General features: G+C 39.1%; 1 protein-coding gene across 6 annotated transcripts in view; it reads right to left on the minus strand.

Moving 5' to 3' along the window:
- TENM2 (teneurin transmembrane protein 2) overlaps positions 1–22,856 on the minus strand; it is a 1,303,382-nt gene that overhangs the window by 685,172 nt on the left and 595,354 nt on the right. Inside the window, exon 1 of one of the 6 annotated variants that reach the window (XM_050794628.1) lies at positions 3,755–8,666. The exons of 4 other annotated variants lie outside the window; for them this stretch is intronic. In XM_050794628.1, the coding sequence (XP_050650585.1) occupies positions 3,755–3,800 (46 nt within the window). In that variant the 5' untranslated portion in view covers positions 3,801–8,666. Of the gene's footprint in view, positions 1–3,754; positions 8,667–22,856 lie in introns of those variants that run through there. One more of the 6 variants, XM_050794627.1, reaches the window with a different exon arrangement.

Here is a 22,856-nt window from a genome sequence, read left to right on the forward strand (position 1 = left end):
ATGGTATTTTGAATATAGTCAGTGCTTGATAGCTACTATTAAAAAAAAGAGAACAAGAGGCAAACAGCAACAAACTTTACTAGAAAGTAAAATCTCCCACCAAGTTGTGAAGCTTTCCTTATTTAAAGACAGAATTAAAAAAAAAAAAAAAAAAAAAACTCTATGGGTCAAGTCCAAAAAAAAAAAAATGTGTTTGAATCAAATAAAAATACAAAACCGGGAACATCCTTAGCCCAGTGGACTTACAGCGCTAATTACAAAATAGAAGTAGCTGACGCTTACGCCTCCTAAATATAAGGTTTTTCCTCCCAGAAAATAGAAATAAATGGGTGTTAAATCAAAAAATCCTATGGAGCATTTTACAACTCAGGAATGAAAGCTGACAAAGAAGTGATTCAATGCCAAAGAAGAATCCACCAGCAAAGAACTAGGTCTGCTTAAGGTAACAAAACTGAAAGCTCTCCAACATAGGTTACACCCTTGTCCTGTCTGCAAGTGCTTTTGTAATACCCAACATCCCCCTCTCATTGGAAAAAATATATACAATTCCCTTTCACTATTGAAATCAGTTAATTGATCATTTCCAAAAATAAATACTCCCATAGATAGAGGTCATTGGTCCTGAAATTGCATCAGTTCATGTCTGGGTACGAGATTCCTGGGCTCCTCTGGGACGTCTTTGTCATTTTATCACAGTGATTACAAGCGGAGTAGTTCCAGCGTGGGTCCCCTCAGTTTCTAGTGCTTATGTTGGCTCTCTGCGTTCCTATTTTCTCCATCAAGCCTTATAGCTTTTGCTTTGGAAATCTGGCACTTAATATCCAATGTTAATTACATTTCCTATTCTGAGGAAAATCCTATTGGGCTAATTTTTCAAAATCATATAATGAAAGAACTTCAGTGACAAATCATGTAGGTTTTCGATTGTTTTTTACGGGTAGATCTATTAAGCACTTAATATTCAGTGGGAAAACAGTCTCAGAGCAATGAAATTCTATTACTTTAGAGGTTGCATGCTTTTAATTTCTTAATATTTCATTACATGTTGGCAACTGGTGCATATTTTTATAATGCGTTTGATCATTACTCTTCTCAGGGTATTCTATTTCAGTTCTTCCTCTGACATCATATTTGCATGTTAAAGGGTTTTAGCATTCAGGGATGAAATGTTCTGAATAGTAATGTGCAGTTAAGTTGATTTTTTAAAAACGGAAAACAGCAAACAGACATTATATATAGGGACTAAAGAGAACAATCTCATAATTTTAAAATCGAACTCAAGTTTTAATAGCTTTCTATGGAACATCATAAATGGTAATGATTCAATATAATTCATTAATTAGCAAATTATGCAAAATGCTATCAGCAGAGTTTGGGGAGAAGGATCTTTCTCCTTGGCTTTTATAAGTCTACTGCATTTCTTTTTTTCCTGTAAAAAAATGCTCTTTTCTTTGCTCTCCAGCAACATCTACTGGAAAATTCAGAAAAATGCTATTTATATGAATCAAATAGTTTAAGGATAGCTTTGATTACCATCTGCCTAAAAAGAGCACGCTGAACTACAAAACAGTTTACAATGAAATTCTTTCTGCTTACTTTAGTTCTATTTTGTTCTCTAAGAAAAGGATAGTGGTTTGGTGATGCAAATAGCCAAGCCGCAACTTAAAATTTATCATCGCCTCACCTGGAAGAAGTCATTTTCATAAATAAAAGCAAAGCATATATGATACAGACAACATATTTCTCTTGGCCCATCTTTTCAACACTTGCCACTTATTTGAGAAATCATCATCATTATCAGCAGCAGAATAACAGCCTTCAATAGTTAGGGATAGCTAGAGTCAGAGAAAAATTTCACGCAAGAAAAAACGACGTAGACAAAAAAAAACGAGATTGAATTTGAGAAAAGCTATTTCAAGATTCTGCAAAGTTTCTTAAGTTGAAAAAAAATTACATGTGATGTGATTTTAAAAACTCACTATGCTACCACCAGCACGATTACATCAAACATTCGACAGCAGTGTCTTTTTCTCTTGTCTACATCTTTCCCTATTCTTTTAACCATGAGGAAAAATGAAGTTTCCCCACACCTGTATCAGGGGCTTCCCAGGGAACTTCCACTGGAGATTATCTCTGGATGATGAAGTATGATCAGACCCATAGTCCATTTGGTCTCCACTCCCCACTGCTCAGCAGTTTCTGATGTCCTCATAAAATTGAATTCATAGGCTGCACCCACAAGATGCCATTAGATGGTCTGGCAAACACGAGATACGCCAGGGTATGATATTGAGGAGCAAGTCCGGTTCGGAAACTTGGGAAGAAAAAATCTGATCTCCAGACAAATATATAAAATATCCTCCCTTCTGTGGCCACTGAAATCAACAATGCCATAGTATAGCAGTTCTTTCTAGGACCAAACCTAGTACAGGCATTGAAGTCACCCTTGTATATATCATTCCAGAGGAGCATTCTTTTAACTGAATTTTGTACTTTTAATATTCAGATTTTCTCATAAAAACATTTAAAATGAATTGAAACATTCTATGCTATCTCTTAGGTAAAATCTTAGATATCATCTGGATTTCTATTATCCTTAATTAGAAACTTGGCTAATTAGAGGTGGGTTTGGTTTTTTTTTTCTTTTTTCTTTCTCAAATCTCAGTTTATTCATGTCAGCAATAAATTTTAGCAGCAGAAGCAATGAACACAGAATCAACAAAGACTGAGGTTAAAAACACATAATCAAAACTTTAAAACAACAGTAGTAGCAACAAAAGTCAAGTTCTGGGAGATCAACGTCTATTACATTTTGTGTTTGTTCAATGTTAAAATAGATATGAGCCTTTTAAGCTTCACCCCAAAGCTCTTTAAAGGAGAAATGCCATCAAATATAATCCACAACTCTCATTCATAGCACACAAAAGGGACATATTCCTAAAAGCTACCTACAGTGAAAATCCATATGTATTCCACATTTAGGATCCCGATGCAAAGTTCCGACTCGAGGCTGGTAATCAGCCCCTCCATTATTGAACCGCTTAGAATCCAGAAAGGTTTAATCAAACAGCACCTCCAGAGTTAACTCCCATTTCAAACTGTCATAATTCAGTTATCCTAATTATTTACCGGATCCCTTCCTACAACATGCCCTAACCTGATGTTTTAACTTCATATTTCATTTGGGACAACACTTAATCTCCATTTATGAAACATCAACCTGACACAGGTTAAGGAGATATAAGAAGCGCTTCACCCACAAGATCCAAGCCAAACAAACCCCAGCAGCTCGACTTAAATAAACTCTACCCTTGCTTAAACCTCCAGTGAAAAATTATTATAACACATCAGAAGTTCAGTTAGAAGAAAAATTTCAAATGCCAGCTGTCTCCTAGGGTTTAAGTCCCGGAGTTCAAAAGCAGTATCAATTGGATTATTTTTCTCTCCGTTAGCTGTTTAGAATTTAACGTAATGCAAAGTGCTATTCTGATCAAAATCATCTTTCTCATCTCTCTCCTTAAATAAAACAGAGGAGAAATCATTCAGTATAAATGCATTTACTATACAAATCTATTTTCAATTGAATTTGCTGCATGCTCTAATTCATCAAAATTAATACAGGTACTTTCTATGTTAAACAAAAGGAAGCCGACTGAAAAATCGGCTTCTGCTGCGGATGCCTTTCTCAATTACAAAACGGTGAAAACAGAGATTTAACTAAGCCACTCGGTCAAACCCTCCGATCGGCGCTTACCTGCCTCAGCTGAAGGCTTCCTTCCCTTGTTAGCAGCGTGCAGCATCTCTAGCTCGCTCCAATCCTTACCACCGGTCTCAAATTACACTGCTAAGTCCACCCCCCGCCTTTTTTTTTCTTTCTTTTTTTTCCTTTCTTTTTTTTTTTTTTTTTTTTTTTTTCCCCAGCAAGAAAATGCTTATTGAAAGTGATTAGTTTTTGTTGTCCCTTTTAAGTCCCTCCTGCGGGAAGGAACAGGGGAGCAATGTGACGCCACCTTTTAATCTTTTGTAAGAGTGAAAAGGCAGAAAAGGAACGCTCGATCAAACTGAGCTGCATACATGCCTAAAACTCGCAGGAGAGGCTGCTGCTGCCTGGCGAAAGCACCGCTAGGCTTGAGTGTAAGAACAGAGAAGAGAAGAGAGTCAATGAATTGTGACAACGTATGTGCATCAAAGGCAGGAGGAGAGAGAGAACAATGAGCGAGGGAAAGACAGCGAGGAGAGAGGGAGAGAAGCAGAGGGGAGAGAGGGGGAGAGAGAGAGAGAGAGAGAGTGAGAGAGAGACAGAGAACATCAAGAAAAGATAGAGCGGGTTTCAGGCAAAGGATTCTCAGAATAAAGCCACAGTGCAGTGTCTGGCAGCTTCTGTTTTTATCTCAGCGAGCATGATACACTGCCTCTCTCATTTAGAAACACATTCGTGTATCTCCCAGGTTTGAAAACTGAGATAATCGCAGTGTGTCTCTGGTTTTGTCTGATTGGCATTTAACTGTGTGGTGTACCTGTGATTTTTTAGGATGCATTTATGTGCAATTTATTTCGCATATTTATTTATGTAGACAAAAATGAAAGCTGCTAATTTCTACGGCAATTTGCAATGTAGTTTTACTGGCAGATGGAACTCTACTTATCATAACTGCTGACAAACTGCCATGGGTAAACAAAAGAAGAAACAAATGCTTCGTCTTGATAATTGTCTTAAAGAAAAAAAAAAGAGCCCACACCAAAATATTAGCACTACAAAACCTGTGTTTCCTAGTTCAAGTTGAAACTGTATTTCTCTTCATTAGTTTTCATTAATAAAGGCAAAATAAAAGGGAGGGCATGGTGTCTGAAGGAAAGGTATTGGAAAAGAAGCTATTAGGAAAGTGAAAAATCTAAATTATTTCTGGTTTCCCTCCAAATGTGACAACAGGATTGCTTTCTTGAGTCCTGGAACAGAGTTTTTGAGTCACTACTGCTACAGACTTTTACTGCATCCTTCTCCCTTCCTGTACCATTTTAAAGTAGGTTCCATTTTTAACACAAAGTCGGAAAGAAATGATTTCCCAATTCAAATTGTTTCAAATGGTGTGTCACCAGCTTTGTTCCATTTCTACTCATCTCCTGCCACATGGGGGCTAGGATTACACAGTTAAATTCCCTAAGTGACCTCTTTTATAAGAATGTAAATTGCTGGTTCCAAGGTCAAGTATTTGGTATAAGTTATTGGTGAAAATGACTGCTTACCTTTCATGGTAAGCAGAGCTAAAACAGTAGTAAGTGAACAGGAAGAGATGCCCAAGCTTTTGACTGGTCATCTCTTCGAAATTAAGCAATTCCATTATCTGAAAGTAAATTCTATGTGCCCTACTTAGAACAATTATCATTTTAGAAACATCAAAACTAGAAAAACCCAAATACACAACCATTTCAACTATCTTATGTCCCAACAACATATCCCTGGACCCTAGGAATCTTGTAATTTGGAATTCCTATGTAAGCCACCAGATATAGAATGAGAAATGGTCCAAGAAGAATAACACTCTCTTCCCCCACACTGGCCACATTGCTGTGCCCAAAGAGGGATTGCTTAATCTTGTTAAACTCAAAGTGTCATACTCTTCATGGTTTGCCAGTAGGAGGGTATGTTTTCCCCTTGGACCCAAATAAAGAAGTAATCCCCACCTCCCCCCCAATGTGCTCAGGATGAAACTCTACTTATCATTAAGGCAGAGCAGAGAATGGAGAACACACAGGGGCTGAACAGAAGGCAGCTGGCCAGAGAACAGAGAGTGCTCAGATGTAGAAGGGAAAAGAGAGCTGCAAGGCCCGGCTAGCAGGGAGGGAAGTGATGACTGGGAAATCCGGAATTCTCTGCGGACATTTTGCAGAGTGTATTGGAAGCAGCCTCCTTTAAATGACATTATTGATACAGGTTCTATAGTTAAAATTTACTTTATACAAGGGAATAAGTGGACTGAGAATTTTCTGCCAATAAAAATAAAGACCCAGTTACAAGGATGCAACTATTTCAGCACGCAACTATTTCAGCACAATAAAAACAGGGGAAGGGGTCCCAGGTTTATTGAGCAGGATTGGCAAAACATCGTCAATGAAAGATAAAAAGAAATCAAAGCAGACAAAAAGAGAGATTTTTTTTTAAGCTACAAATGGCTATCAGCGCTGTTGTTTATTTTTACCGCTTCCTTAGTGAGGAGGTGGGTTCCCCGAGTGGTTATCATTTGTAGTGGAGTGGATGTATATGATTTAAGATATCTTTGAGTGGGGTAGGGGGCCAGCTGATTATACTGGGGTGACCAAGTCATATTAATATTTCTTACTGGAATGTGACTTTTATGTGACTTATTTCTCTGCGGGAGAGCTTTACATTCATATGCTTATATGACAGCATATGATACGGTAGTTAAGTGCTCAGTTTTTGGAACCAGGTTACCCTGCCTAAGATTGAATCCCAGCTCCACTACCTACTGCTGTGTGACCTTGAACCAGTTATTGTGTCTCACTGTGGGGCTGTGTCCTCTTCTTAAGATGGGTGTAAGGCTACCTGCCTCACGGGTTGTCATTAAGAATAAATGATGCCTGTGCCGCGGTGAGTCCTGCTCCCAGCACATAACAAGCACTTCCATAAATGTGAACTTCTATTGTTAGGAAACCCACTCAACAGCTTTTAAAAATTTTTAAAAATGGATAACATGGACAATATTTCATCACCTCAGAATGGATGACTCATAAAGACTTCTTTCCACTCTGACCTTCTTTACAAGCTCCAGTTCTTCAAACTCCCCTCTGGGTTTTTCCACTTGGATAATATGCGTAAAACTCAACGAGTTCTACCACCCAACGCATGAACTCACCCTCGAAGCAAGCCCTTTCTCCAAATCTCCTCACCAGTGTAAAAATGTAAAATCCTTCAAGCCATTCAGGGCTCAGTTCTTCCCCCACCCCATCATTCAATTACCAACAACTTAAATACCAACCCCATATCTCTTAAAGTTACTGTTTTCAGACCTCTGACATTTCTTCATTTGTGTACTTTTGCCTGGACTGTTGCAACAATTCTTTAATGCAGCACTTCTTTAGGCTGTTTTATCTGTGCTGAAACACACGAAGGGCGGTGAAATGCAGCACCCATTCCAGGGGGCATTCCTAGGGTTCTGGCAAGGACTGCACCAGAGATTGTAACCCCGCCTTTCCCCTTCTCAAGAACGCACTTGGAATCTGAGTGAAAGGAGAATGACATTATTCTACGTACGACCTTGACTCTGCCCTAATGTATAAACCAGCTAATGTTTGGCAAACTAATACTTTTCTATTAGTGCCTCGTTCGTTGTGACAGTTCTCTCAACTGTCGTGACACAGCTATTGAAAACAGCCGTTTTAAGTTTTTTTTTTTTTCTTCTCCAATTCATCCTTCTCAAGCCAGAATAACCTTCTTAAAATGCCACTCTGAATGACATCCATTCCCAACAGTTATTGATTGGTCAATTGAAAGTCTGTTTTATTTCATTATCTTATGTATCGGCTTGCAAATCATCTAAGATTCACAATTCCTTAGAGAATCAAGTGCAGATTTGTTTGCCTCAACTTCAATCGCCTCTGTGGTTTGACACCAACCTATCCATATAAGCAGTGGTTCTATCCTACTGCACAAGAGTTTACTGTATGCCCAGCCTGATGCATATGCATCCCTTTCAGAGCCTCAAGTACATTATTCGTTCTCTTTAGAACATCCTCTTCTCTTTCATATCAACATATTTAACTCCAATCTTTTATCAGAGACCAGGACAGGTTACATGTCCTCCACAAGGATATCCTTGACCTTCTTGGTTTACATTGATGAAACTGTTAATTCCCCTAGCTATCACAGTGCTCTGGGATGTATCATAATTAGGAGCTGGGCTTTGGGGTTAGTACTGGGTACAAATCCCCACCCTGAAATTTGTTTCCTAATTGTGGAAAACCTGGGTCAAATTCTTTTACTCTCTAAATCTTGCTCTCCCCATCCGTAAAATATTGTGAAAACTTAATAGCTAATATATGTAAAGTGATTAGCATAATAGCTAGTATAGCTAACACCTACACAATAATGAAATAGTTCATAGTAATGGGAATGCTTTTTAAATGACAGGGACTTATCATTGCCTCTAATTTCTAACCTTGCAACAATTCACCAAATGGCTGTTACTAGAACCATTTTACAGACAACAAAACAGAGATTTAGCAAAATTAACTTACCTGATGTCACACAAGGAGCAAATGGCAAAGCCAGGATATTAACCCTTGTCTTTCTACCTTCTAGTTATTTTTATCCATGTCAGGCATTCAGACTTAGCTTATGCCATATTGGTTCATTATTACTTGACTTTTCAGGTTTGTACCCCATTCTTCCATATATATTTAAATTAAATGAGAACAATATTCACATTGTAAACACTCTGCATCTTTAGTACCTCCCACAAATCTGTAAACAAAGTAGCTTGCTTACTCGGTAAATATTTGTTGAGTGTTTGATCATCTATGCTCATGGGGATTAAGTTTTTAACCACATTTAAATTCAGTGACACTGTTTTTTGAGGAAATGTTCTCATCATGTTTTCTACAAAAATCATCAAAATTATACAAAATAATATAAAAGACAAACATTACATATGAATGATGTAGCTATAACTGGACAAATAGAAACAAATGCAGTTCTCTGCAAAAAAAAAAAAAAAAAAAAAAGCTTTAGGAAGGTGATACTCATTGATTTGGTCCCTCATACTTGGTATTTACATTCTGCTTGAAGATGGGCCCCTCAGGCCACCCATTCCATGCATGGAAAAGGAAAAGTTATTAGCTGAAAGTCCTCCTTTTCAGGTTACACAGAAAGACAGAAATAGCCACATAAATACCCAGAGCGTTTGATCACCTTTAATTCTTTCTTTTTAAGTAAATGCATTAATTATGTTCTCTTTTATTTTCTCTCTGGCTAAGTCTATATAGTACTAAAACATTCTGGAATAACATAAAAAATTCCATCAACCTATATGATGTTTTTCTGTGTACATGGTGATGAACAATATTGTTGAAGTTTCAACACGTTGAATAAATGCTTTTATTTGAAATATATATTTATATAAATATATATACACACACACCATGGTCTCTGCCTGTCTGTGCACAAATGAAAAGCAATAGAACTAAGATAAGGAACTGCCTGTGCTCCCCATATTAGGATAATTAATGGTGTCACACACTTACTGTCTTGAAATATTTGCATAAACTTCATGAAGTCAACGTATTTTTATTGTTGTTGTTGTTCACTGCTATATTCCTAGTAGCTAGACCAGTGCCTAACATATGTTGAGTGTTCAGTATATATGGGTCTGATAAATGAATGAGCCATTCAATTTTGCCTACATTCATCTATTCCTAGTAATGTTTTAAAATCTGGTCTATATACCTCCAAACGTATTTTTGTACCCTGCTATCTCCTTTTGCATGGAATGATTTGTTAAATGTTTGCTATCCTTTGTTTAAAATAAGATATTTCTCCATCCAAAAATATTTTTTTCTACATTATATTAGCTCAGAGTAAATGCTCTTTTCTCCCATTTCTAAGCACATTGCCGAGAACATTTTAATACATAAATTTTTCCAATTAATCTTGTCCAGCCTTTGGATATCTCATACTATTGGTGAACTGTTATTCTTCTAATATTACTAGGTCTTTTTTAGTCGATTTTTATCTTACTTCATCACATAGTTTTTAAGTATACTGCAGGTTACACGAGCGAAGTATCTTTTTTTTTTTTTTTTTTTTTTTTTTGTATAATATATGTTGCTATTCCTTTGAGTACTACCTTGTACCTAGAATGCACTTACTTAAAAAGACATGCTGATTTGGTGGGCATGCAATTCTGATGGGCATGCAATTCTATCATTCAGAAATTATGTGAAAGAGCTTATAATACAGTCCCTGGCCTTTTAAAAACTGTTGTTAAAATACAGCTAGTATAGTGCAAAAGTGCATAATTTTTTGTGTAGCGTTTTTACCCCTGAGGTTGTATGAAAGGCCGTGTATTTATTTACTTTGGTATGTATTTTTGTGTGTATGCACATGCTGTGCATCAACCAGTGTTCAAGTTGGTGTCAAAATTAGCTCATCCCAACAAATTGAGATTCTTGTAGTAGGAAGAATTAACAACTGCCCTCTGGAAGAATATCGTTTTCTCCTAATCATTTATATATGAGTTGGAAATCAGCTTGTGTTGACCCATGGGCAGCTAATCCTCAGAGAGAGAGTTCTCAATTCTATAGGGTCTCTTCTATGAGGTCATTTCAGGCCCAATTATATATCTCTCTCTTCTAGGAGGTTTGTCTTCCCTTAGGGTGAGTATGATAGGAAAGAACATTGTGGAAGAAACCTCATCTTAATAATCCTTTTACTTTGGACAAAAGGAGTTTTCTTAGGAAAGATTTTTCACCCTCATAATGCTTCTTTCTGGATTCACTAGAGATTCATGCTCCTGAAATTGCCTCTATTTTTTTTTTCCAAAAAGAAAAAAAAGTTCTCCAAAATAAGAAAAGAACATAACCTTTCAAGTTTCAAAAAAGCCCTTAATGCATCTTTCTTATGTGTAAAGATGAGATAATTCGGGTCCATTTTTATATCCATTTCCAAAATTGCAATGAGTATATAATGTGATTAAAGGTTTGTGATATAAATAGTTTTCTGAAATTAGTTTATTGGCTATTATAATTATATCAGATCTTATTTAGCCAATTAAAACAAATTATTTTGCTTATAAAATTGTTCACATTAATTACCATGTTCTGGCATTTTGGTTTTTGTCTGCTGAACAGAAGTCTGTCTTGTCTGTTTTCCATTTCTGTTTTGCATAGTAATTGGAACAACCCCTTAAGTGAAAACCAAAGTAGCGGAGCCACCTTATCATAAAGTAAAAATGGAAAGCAAATCAAGAGAGAACCTCAAATCTCTGCTTCCCATGGTGGACCAAATAGAGTTGGCCTCAATGAAACTCTAAGTAAGAATTTACGTTCCTCTCCATTGAGTTGAATACAGGCTTTGGTGGACTGTTTGGTTCTTGTTACCGATGTTTTTCAATATGGAACATTTGAAAGCATCCAACCAGAAGTTGCACAATGATCACAGCCTTGAACGTATTCATCAGAAAAACGCATTCACTGCCACAGGTTTTATTTTTACAGGAACCAGTGTGCTGCACTGTTTGCGAGTTTCTTCAATACTCTTACCCATGACAATCACAAAAGCAATTCACAACCTTACTTATCAGATAGTTCTGTTTTACAATAATCTGGTTGCTATTTGTAAAATCCAGGATAAAACAGTGCAATTTCTGATGCTGAATATCTGAAAAGCTCTGGAAGCTGCTAGGAAGAGATATGCACTAAAATATGTAATGTGATGGAATTACAACAAACAGACATTCTAGAGGGTGTACACTCTAGTGCATCTCAGAGTACGTGACATTTAATGGTGCTACTTTCAAGATTTGCAAATAAATTCTGCATTTAAACTGCTCCCTTCCACTCACAGTTTTTCTTAGCTCCCATATTTAACTCTTTCATTAAAAAAAAAAAAAGATAGGACTCTCTCAAAAAGAATGATCAACCAAAACAATCGCCATTGAATGACTGTTTCCAGAACAAAATGAAAGTAAGGATCTCAATGAGATCATTTATTTCATGAGGCTAGTTCCTAAATCTCTAGATGTACCATAAAAGCAAAAACATCTTTCTGATGAGAATTTAACTCACACAAAAAAGTGGTGATTTTAACAGCTGACAAATCCCCTATAATAAGGGGCTTAAACAACAACAACAAACAAACCACTTTTCCAGTGATTAGTCTGTGCAGATGTCAAAGAAAAGTGCCACACACTCCCTTAAAGAATATAGACACCAGTTAAATCTTTTTGGGTGTTTTCATGACCATATATTAGTGTGAGAGCAAAATGGGAATAACATACACCACTGAGAGGCAGTATAGTGCAATAGATAAAGTGACTGCATTTCGATCCCCGATCTGTCACCATCTCAACACATAGCATTAGCTAAATCACTTCACCGCTATCTACCTCAACTTCTCCGTCTATGAAATGGGACCAGTATCTTCCAGTTTCTGATAATAAGACAAACAGAAAACATTAGCATATTTGTAAAGGCAGACACCCTATCATTTCTTTGTGCAGTTAAATTCTACCAAAGCTAAATCTACTCCAAGAGAAAAAGGAATTGCGTTCTGGAAGCTAAATGTTGTTCTGGAAGATGCTGGGGCACCAATTAATAGAGTGATGTAATAAACCACTCAATAATCCCGCACTGGCTGAAAGAACTAATGCAGCTCACCTCTGTTGCTATGAGTGCAATACCATGTACTCAGAGGGTGCTCGATAAATATTAGCTGATGATGATATTGACAGGGTGCCGTGTAGTCACGGCACTAAGTGAATTGCTAAGTTTACAGTTGTTCAGAAAACTCGTTGAATAATTATTGGCAATAAAAGAAACCTATCCCTGACCTCATTTACTTTATTGTGACATCATCTTATGCATAATAAGATCATCACCAATCCCTGGAAGCTTAATAGCCTTGTCCGACTGACTTGAGACAATAAAAATAAGGTCATCCTGTAAAACATATTTAGAATTTGGGCACTTCTTAAAACTTTCATTGTTAGCGCTCTGTTGCAATCTATCATCATTTCTTTTCTGGATTTTTTAGAGCCTCCCAACTGCTTTCCATGATTTCTACTTTAGGCCCCTGTGGCAGTCCCTTACGCTGGGGATTCCTAATGTATCTTACCTCCATGTATTCACAGTCTTGTATAGTTCTCTCTCATACTGACTCTGGGATTGGCCATGACTTGCTTTGGCCAATAGGCCATTAACAAAAATGATGCAAGAAAAGGCACAAGAAGTTCTTGAGCATAGGGGCTTGCCCTGCTGGAAGAATGCCATCCCCATGAAAGAAAGCCTTTTCTGGCCTCCTAGAAGATGAAAAACCAAGTGGAGGGAAAGGCTCAAATATTTCATGGAGTCCAGCCCTCATGTAACCCACCAGCTGGATGAAACTGTACAAGTGAGTACAGGCAAGTCCCCCAAAAGAACTGCCTGGTGGACACACCAGAATGTGAGAAACAATCATTTCCTCTTGTTTCAATCTGCCAAGTTCTGCTGCATTTGTTATCTGGTAATAAATAACTGATACATCCCCTGCTGATTATTTCCAACTCTGCTAATCAGGGGGATTCTTTTTACAATGTAAGCCAGATAATCTTACTCCTCCACAAAGCCATCTATGAGCTCCCTACCTCAGAGGAGCCCAAGTCTTCCTAAAGACTTGACTTTCTAAAGACTTGACATGCTCTGCCCTTCCCTCAATTTATCCGATGTCAACTCCACTAATCTCTCCCTCACTTTCCTCTTTTCAAAGCTGCACAGGCCTCTACCTCGAGGGTTCTTCTTCATGAACATGGATTACTCGCACACCCTATTTGGGTATTTTCTCCAAAATCATTTTTTCTCAGCAGGGCCTGCCCTGATCAAACTGCATCATCTCCTTGTCCTTAATTCCCCATCCTCCCTTTCTGTTCCCTCTCCATTGCACTTAAGACTTCTAAATCACAATATGGTTTACTTATTTTGGTCACTGTCTGACTTGTTTTCTCAGAATGTAAGCTTCACGAGGGTAAGGAGTTGTATTTTTGGTCCCCACACTTAGAACGATGGCTGGTACATAGGACAGGATTAGTAAGTAGAGTCGTGCACCAGTTAGCCGTGGGGATACATTCTGAGACATGTATCCTTAGGCGATTTTGTCATTGTGCAAACATCATAGAGTGCACTTACACAAACCTCGATGGTAAACCCTACTTCACACCTAAGCTATATGGCATAGCCTGTTGCTACCAGACTTCAAAACTGTACAGCATGTTACTGTCCTGAAGACTGTAGGCAATCATAACACATTGATAACTATTTTAATATCTCAACATGTCTAACCATAGAAAAAGTACAGTAAAAATACTGTACAGCTTTGGAAGGCCGAGGTGAGTGGATCACCTGAGGTCAGGAGTTCAAGACCAGCCTGGCCAACATGGTGAAACCCCATCTCTACCAAAAAAAAAAAAAAAAAAAAAAAATTAGCTGGGCTTGGTGGCAGGTGCCTGTAATCCCAGCTACTTCAGGAGGCTGAGGCAGGAGAATCACTTGAACCTAGGAAGCAGAGGTTGCAGTGAGCCAAGATGGTGCCATTGCACTCCAGCCTGGGCAACAAGAGTGAAACTCTGTCTAAAAAAAATTAAAACAAAACAAAACAAAATACCATACAGAAGATAAAAACTGGTACACTATACAGGGCAGTTCTATTATAATCTTATGGGACTACTGTTGTATATGAGGTCCGTCCTTGACTGAAACGTCGTTATTTGGTGCTTTACCGTATTTGCTAAATTATAAAATTAATCCTTCTGGTTAGGGTGCCCAGGGCTACAGATTGGGTTCTATGTTTAATGGCAATGCTGAGATTGGGTAGACTCTGTAAGGACACACAGTTGGTGCAACTTACAAAGATTTACAAGACATCACTTGGCAGAACACAGAAGTAGCCTTGTGGTCAAGGAGAAGAGAAGGTCAAGAAGGTGCTTTGGGAAGTATTGCATCAAAAGGTCTTTTCACAGGTGGTGAGAACCACAATCAGAAGCAAAGAGAGGTGAGTACTCACCAGAATAGCCACCCTGGAAAGGCTAAGGAGGAACCCAAGGGAAGAAAAGGAGACTCTCCAAGCCTGCTTGAATTTAAAAGGCAAGTGGCACAGGGAGAAAGGTGCCTCCAAAGGGTAAATCTGATCTTTTTTTGGAAGACAAAGTTTGTGATGTGCTTGTACCTTTTTCAGGAAAAGCCTAAAAATAAAGCCAAATATATCTGAGGCTTGGTCTTTTCATGCTGATATCAGAGTTGAGAATGCACACTGAGCCAACATTGCTACGGATGTGCCCAGGGATGTGACACACTGGCATTTAGGCTCCATAAACATGTAGATCACAAGTGGTAGGCTTGCATTTTTGTTTTCTTTTTTTCTTTTCTTTTTTCTTTCTTTTTTTTTTAAGACAGAATTTCACTCTTGTCGCCCAGGCTGGAGTACAGTGGCATGAACTCAGCTCACTGCAATCTCCACCTGCCGGGTCCAAGCGATTCCCCTGCCTCAGCCTCCCAAGCAGCTGGGACTACAGGCACCTGACAAAACGCCTGGCTAAATTTTTATCTTTGGTAGAGATGGGGTTTCACCATGTTGGCCAGGCTGGTCTTGAACTCCCGACCTCAGGTGATCCACCTGCCTCAGCCTCCCAAAGAGCTGGGATTACAGGCATGAACTGCCACCATTTTCTGTTTGACTGATCACAAGGTTGGCCAAGCAGCAGTCACAGGCTTCCATTTGAATACTTCACGTTCTGAGCCCTTCTCAGGACAAAATGTTCATCTTACAAACGCACAGTCTGGGCTGGCAGTGCGGCCTCCAGCTCTCAGTACAGGTGTGTGGACAATAGTTTACCTTGGTTAGTGCAGAACAGACAAGACCTAGGATGACTTCACCTCACCAACTCAATCTTCGTGCAAATCTTATCTGAAACCATCCATTATCATCCTTGTCCACACCTCATTCTCCCCATTGTTCTGCAATTATTTATTATCTGGGTCCGTCATTGTATTGTTTCTAGCAGCCACACAAACTCTATTGTTAGGTGGGAAAAATGCGTCTTTGCCCAACTAGATTCTCTTGTGTGGGGAATAAGGGATGTTAGAGCTCTTAATATACAGCTCTGTATGTTCAATTTTCCTTAAAATGAAAATTGCCAAAAAGCAAAGCATGCAGAAGACGTATGGATGGATGCCATCGCAGCCTCACGCTCCTGCTGACGGATGGTGCCCCCTGAATGACTGGAGCACTCGCTAACTCACTGCCATACCTCCTGCTTTCAGGGAAGCCAGCACAGCCAGCCCTTCCGAGAGCGAATCCCTCCGCGCTCACCATCTCTTTAACTGCCTCACTTAGTCATACCCGGCCTTTTACAAAACCAAAGCACCAACAGGCACAGAGAGTATCCCAGCCCAGCAAATGACGAAGCTGAAAGGTGGCGCTAGGACTCTATCTCTCTCTCTTTTTGTTTTTATGGTTCTAATGTATACATGTTAGCATTTGATCCCACTTAAAATATTTACTTCATGATTTGTGGTAGGGGAAATGTCATTTAAAAAATTCCTTTAGCTTAATTACAAAAGATGTAAATGTGGTCTCACTTGCAGAAAAAAGTTACTCTTAACAATGAGGTGTAAATTGGTGTCTGCTTAATCTGTTCACAGTAGGAATAAAGCCTAACACTCGCCTCCTCACCCTTATTTTTGCAGTAGTACCTGGGAAATTAATACCTTCTTGGGAGCTCTTGCAGCATCTCTGATTTTTTAAGGGAAAAAAACCATAGATGTTTCATCTTGATCTTTCTACCAGCTGTAAGGACATTTATTTTGCTCCATTTTGGGCATCTATTTTGAACCATGGACCACAGTTACATTGTCTGACCTCAGTCATGGGCAGCAAAAGTCCAGCCTTCTCTGGCTTCTCCTCTCCCTCTAACAATTATGGCCTCCTGCACATCCCAGAATGGAATGAAATTAATAGGGGAACCAGAGTGTTATTTATACAATGACCTTGGGCTCCTGGGGGAATTGCAGGCCCTATTCTTTCGCTTACGATGTTTTACATTTCAAAGAACCTAGCTCTCTTTGATATTAAAGAATGAAATGTGCAATGTAATTGTTATTGTTTTATGACCTTTAATAGGTTAATCAGGCTGCATCGGGTTTTCCAGCGTGTGATTCTGTACCAAAGGAAATGATTTGCCTCACAGTAGATGGATTCCGACAAAAGGGCTCAACGTTAATATTTGAGAGGATGAATGTACCAAGGTACCTAAATCCTCAAGAAAAAATGGTGATTTTGCTTACCTCAGTCCCTCTGTGGATAATAGCGGTTTCTCGGTTGGCATGATTGACATTTTGGGCTGGATCATGGCTGGCTGTGGGGCTGTCTTGTGCATCACGGGCTGTTAGGTAGCATTCCTGCACTCTACCCACTAGATACACACAGCCCACCTTCTCCCCAGTTCATGACAATCTAATGCCTCCAGGCAATGCCCAGTGTCCCCTGGGGACGAAAATCAACCCCAGTTGAGACCTATGAGGTGATTTTTTAAAAGCTGAGGTGGGCACGTTCTTTTTGGAATTATGATATAGTATAGAACCTACTGGCTGAAATGATAATTCATATAATAGTAGCTAACGTTTCTTGAGAACTCTCTGTGAACCTATTAGCACTATGCTAATTGCTTTATAGGTTTGATCTCATTTGATCCTAAAAACAAACCTATGAGATAGCAATTACGGTCTGCATTTTACAGTTATGGCAACTGAGGCTTAGAGGAGATAAATAATGTGCTCAAGACTGCCCAGCTGTGAAGTGGAAGAGTTAAATATGCCTAAACCCAGAGCTCCCTTGCAGGTGGCACTCTTCCCTTTCTGGTGTACATACTTCCACTCTCCCTGTGGTTATAATCTGAGTATCTGCATTAAATTCAGGAGTTGATCAAGTACCACTGTGCTAGTAAAATCACCTACATGCTAAACAGATCTAAGGAAAAAAATAAGGCGATGCCTGCCCTCAGCTATTGCATGCAAAATGAAAAGTATAATACAGAAATAGGGAATAAAAGGTACAATGCAGTAAGAGAGACTAAAGAGGTTAGAGTCGGAGTGCTCTGGGACCACAGCCTTCAATGTACATAAGAGTCACCTGGGGTGGTGTTAAAATGCAGGTTTTGATTCAATAGATGTGGACTGGAGATTGGGATTCCGTATTGCTAACCAGCTCCTGGGTGATGATGGCACTGGTCTGAGGACCTCACTTCAAGCAGATCACCGTTACTGTGCTGGGAAGTGTAGCTTCCATGCATTTGAGAAGTGAGGCATAACAGTATGGATCTGAGATGCCAAGGAAGCATCGTCACAGAGTGGGAGGGGTGGGAGGAGAGGTGGGGATTGCCTTCATCGTGAGAGCCACCCTTGTCTGTCAGCCCTGCACTTGGAGCAAATATGGCGTGCCTACATTTGTCGATCACCCACATATACAGCTAAACATCTGCTATTTTTAAAGGACAGATATTAATTTGAAGCACGAAAACACCTACCCATTGAACATAACTGATTTCTGTAAACACATTATATTCTCAAGAGCCGTTTCATACTTTTGGAAGAGAAGGCTTCTTTCTCTTCAACATGCTATGATATGGGATACATAAGAAATATCTCCATGCCCCCTCATTCCCACCCCTACAGACACTGAGACATGAATGGCTGTGGAGCTTCAATGGGCCATGCATTTATTGAACAAGGAAAAAAACTACACATGGAAGGCCAAAAACAAAAAGAGATTTTTTTTAACCCAGTGAAAATCACTATTAAAATGACGGTTCTGAGGACTGCACACTGCATTACCATTTGTTTAGTTGTGCTCGGAAAGTCAGAAACCAAGTCCTGTATTAAAGATTCACAAAGCAATTGTTTGAGAACTGACCTCCACTAATGATTGTGGCATCTTCACCCAGACCACAGTGCCCATGGTAGATCACAAACTGTTTTGTGACACTTGGAGTTGACTGGGGGTCAGAACGAAGGGGATGAATTTTGAGTCACTTGACTTTCTGGACACATTCAGCTAATTCTCCATCCACATTGTAGGGGGACACAACACAGGGATGATTTGCTGGGATGTAGAGATGGACCATAGTTAATACAAAGACTGAGACTCTGAGAAGTGGAACCAACCAATTATTACAGTATTCTACTCAGATATGAAGTGGGAGGTCTGAATCGTATGTATTTGAGATTATGGGTATCAACACCATGCAAATTGCATTGTACACTGATGGAGTAAGATTGTGAGTTTATGTTCATTCATTAAGTTCCCACTATGTGCCAGGCTGCCCTGGGATGTATGGATCAACACGGTCGCTCCTGTCCTCAGGGGCTAGCTGAGATAAAGTATTCCCCATTCATGAATCATTTGTGTTATACCTTGATGATTTTTACTGCTGACTGTACCTAATTGATACGTACTCAGTTTTTTTTTCCTCGGACCAGCAGTCTCCAACCTTTTTGGCACCAGCGTCTGGATTCATGGAAAACAATTTTTCTATGGACCCAGGGGATGGTGGTGGTGGGGATGGTTTTGGGATGACTAAAGTACATTACATTTATTGTACACTTTATTTCTATCATTATTACATACTTACCATAATGTAGAATCAGTGGGAGCCCTGAGCTTGTTTTCCTGCAACTATATGGTCCCATCAGGGGGTGATGGGAGACAGTGACAGATCATCAGGCATTAGATTCTCACAAGAATTGCACAACCTAGATCCCATGCATGAGCAGTTCACAATGGGGTTCATGCTCCTATGCGAATCTAATGCTGCTGATGATGATCTGACAGGAGGTAGAGCTCAGCTTCGCTTACTCACCTGCCACTCTTGCTGTGCAGCCAGGTTCCTAACACTACTGGTCTGTGGTCTGGGGTTTGGGGATCTTTGTTTTAGACAATTTCAGTTTTTATACTTTCAAACTGGTCTCATCTTAAGTAACAATATCTGTGAAATTATGTGTTTGAAGTACTTCTCAGGAATGACCAAACCAGTTGCTAAAATATTAAAATATACTTCTATGACTATTGGAAGACAAAGCCTACCTCAGCCTTGGGAATGTCTACCACCACCCTGGGACTGTGGCCAAGCCCCGTGGACTTCCCCAGGATCCAGAAAATTCAAAGTCAGGCCTGGCACAGGTTGGAGCCTCTAGTATCCTGATACCATACTCCAGACCGTGTCTGTTCTGACGGGGGCCTGAACCCATTTCTTAGTGGTTCTGCTTCCAAAAAGCACTCAAGGTTTCTGTTTCATGGTTTTTAGAGGATCTTCTATGCAATTACCTTAAAAACAAAATAAACCCTCCTGCTCCAAAAGCCTGTTGCATAGCAGTTCCAGTTACTAAATCTGCAATATGAGAAGTTATATTTTCTCCAAGGTTCAAATTCTCTCTTCTTTAAAATGAGTATAATGTAAACATTTCCTACTTCATGGATTAAATCAAGATTTTTTTCAGCCTCAGCACTATTGACATGTTGGGCCAGATAATTCTCACTTGTGGGTGACTGTCCTGTGTGTTGTATGACGTTTAGCAGCCTCCCTGGCCTCTATGATGAGATGCCAGTAGCATCTTGCAAGTCATGGCAATCAAGAATGTCTCTAGACATTGTCTAATGTCCCCTGGAGGCCAGAATCGCCCCTCCATTGGGTATGACTGAAATAAGTGAAATAAGCCATGTAAAGTCTCAGGCTAGGATCGGGCTCATATAACCTCAGTAGTATTCAGTGCACTTATTAAGCATTTCCTACATGCTTGGCATGCTTCTAAGCACTTTAAATCTATTGCTTCATTAAACTGTCGCATAACCTTGTGAGCTAGGCCTTGTTATTATTCCCATTTTATGAATGAGGAAAATAAATGCCGGAGAGTAGAAGTAACTTGCTTGAAATTCCACAATGAGTCATTGGCAGAGCTTGGACTTGAACACAGGCAATCCATCTCCAGAGCTCATGCTGTTAGCCTTTTTGCTTTCCTACCCTTGGAGAAGAGGAAGTCTCCACAAAATAGGCATCATGGTGACAATCGTGATGGTGATGATGGTGAGAATATTGATGAAAATTATGTAATCACACAATAGACTAAGATTTTTATGTCAAAATTATATTCCAAATTTTAAAAACTCACAAAGAAGCATATAAGGTACTTACTTGACAAGAAGTTCAAATATGGATCACCCATAATTAAAATTTCACATGCCCATGGTTTGTGTATACGTACACACACTCTTCTCAAAATGATTAGAAAACTCTTAAATTTCCCAAAGCCGATAATGATTAAAAACAAACAATAAAAAACTTAACATTTCAAATAAAGAAATGTGCATTCTGGTAGAATCCCTAATTGACATTATAAGGAGTTCAGAGAATTCGGAAACTGTTCAAACAAGCAGGGCTGTCCCACTGCTGTGAGAAGACCCTTTGGAAAATGAGATGCTGTGATCAACATGGGCACCTAAAATACACGTGAGACCAAGGGGTGGGGGACACTTGCTGCACTCCCCATTGGTGACTGAGCCTTGCATCTTTTCCCAGGGTTTCTTCTCACCCCAGTGTCCTAGGCAGCCAGTATACATCAAAAGCATTGACACAGACAGAATTCTCCTTCTCAAGGGTGGTCTAAGAGAGCTCAGAAAAGCCCATTGACCTACTATGGTGGCTAGAGAATTATCTCCCTAAGCTCTCTTTCCACCTACTAGCAACAAAAGGAAATATTTTGTGACATTAAATGCCCCTGGAAATAAAGTGTGGGTTTACATAAGTACATATGTATTGTTTCCTCTGACAAACAAAAAGTCATACCCCAAAATCAAAATCAACACAACTAGAATAAGCAAATGTACACACTGAATTTTGATGTGACAGATAAATATATATATATGTAAGTATACATACATATATATGAAAGAGAAACTGAAATGTAGACTAAGAATAACAATTCAGAAAGATGCCATTATTGCCTTCCTCTAAAGTTTTAGAATCCAGGCTACCATTGAATTAAGTTTGTCATTGTTGAACACAGAAAAATGAGAGCTTTTCTACATTTGACTGAAAATCTTTGCATTTCTACCAGTCTGAAATAGAAACTTGCAATTAAATCAATTAAGCAATGAAAATCAAATATTCCATTAAAATCTAATTTTCCTCATATCTGATTGGTTGGAACTCAACTGAGCTGGAAACAGATGAGAGAGGCAAAATGACTCAAAGTCTGAGACATGGAGACAGGAGAAAGGGAAAATATTTAACATGTTCATGGGAAATTTAATAGGGGCATTTTATTTTCCTTCTGCTTGTGTAAGTTTAACCATTAGGGGTTCCCCAAACATAGGATTTGAGAACTAATGTGGCTGAATGAAATGAAAACAGCAAGGTTCCTTTCTCCTCTATCTTCTTTTTGCAATCATGTCATTGAAGTTTCTTTGTCCCCTTATGGAATTTAAAAAGGCTCGACCAAGCTCGTTTCAGAGGGTGCCGTGCAGCTTTGGAGCTCTCCAGCAGGCCCAGAATTTAGTTGCCACGATCGACAGTCAGATTGAAATTGGCTGTGTTTACTGATTCCGGGAGTTAGAGACCCAACATGTCAGGGAGGGACTTATTCTTTTTACTAGCAAAATGGAGGAGTTGTCTGTGGGGGATTTAGGGGAAGACCATGCCAACTGACTTACACATTCTCTTCTCCTCGTTCTTACAGGTGACACAAGCTAGCTACTTCCATACCGGCAATCCCTCTAAGAATGGAAGGCCAAATCTCCGAATATGATGTGGAAAATGACTTCTTATGTTGTACAAAAAGCAGTACAGTGAGGAGAAGACAATAACTTACAAGTAAGATGTTTTTCCAAGGTTTAACGGACAGCAGGGTATCCAACCAAATTTGAGTTAAATATAATATTGAATATGAATTTTTGAAATATATAAATGAGCACAAAGAAAAGCGAAAAATTACCATAGTAAGTTTCAAATGTTAAACGCAAAGGTGCAGTTGGTCAGTATTTCTCAGATGGCTTTTTAAAATTCAATCGTCAAAACTATTTTTAAGGCCAAACTGCTGAGATCTCC

This window comes from Macaca thibetana, chromosome 6, assembly GCF_024542745.1.
Source record: "Macaca thibetana thibetana isolate TM-01 chromosome 6, ASM2454274v1, whole genome shotgun sequence".
In the NCBI taxonomy this organism is placed as follows: domain Eukaryota; kingdom Metazoa; phylum Chordata; class Mammalia; order Primates; family Cercopithecidae; genus Macaca; species Macaca thibetana.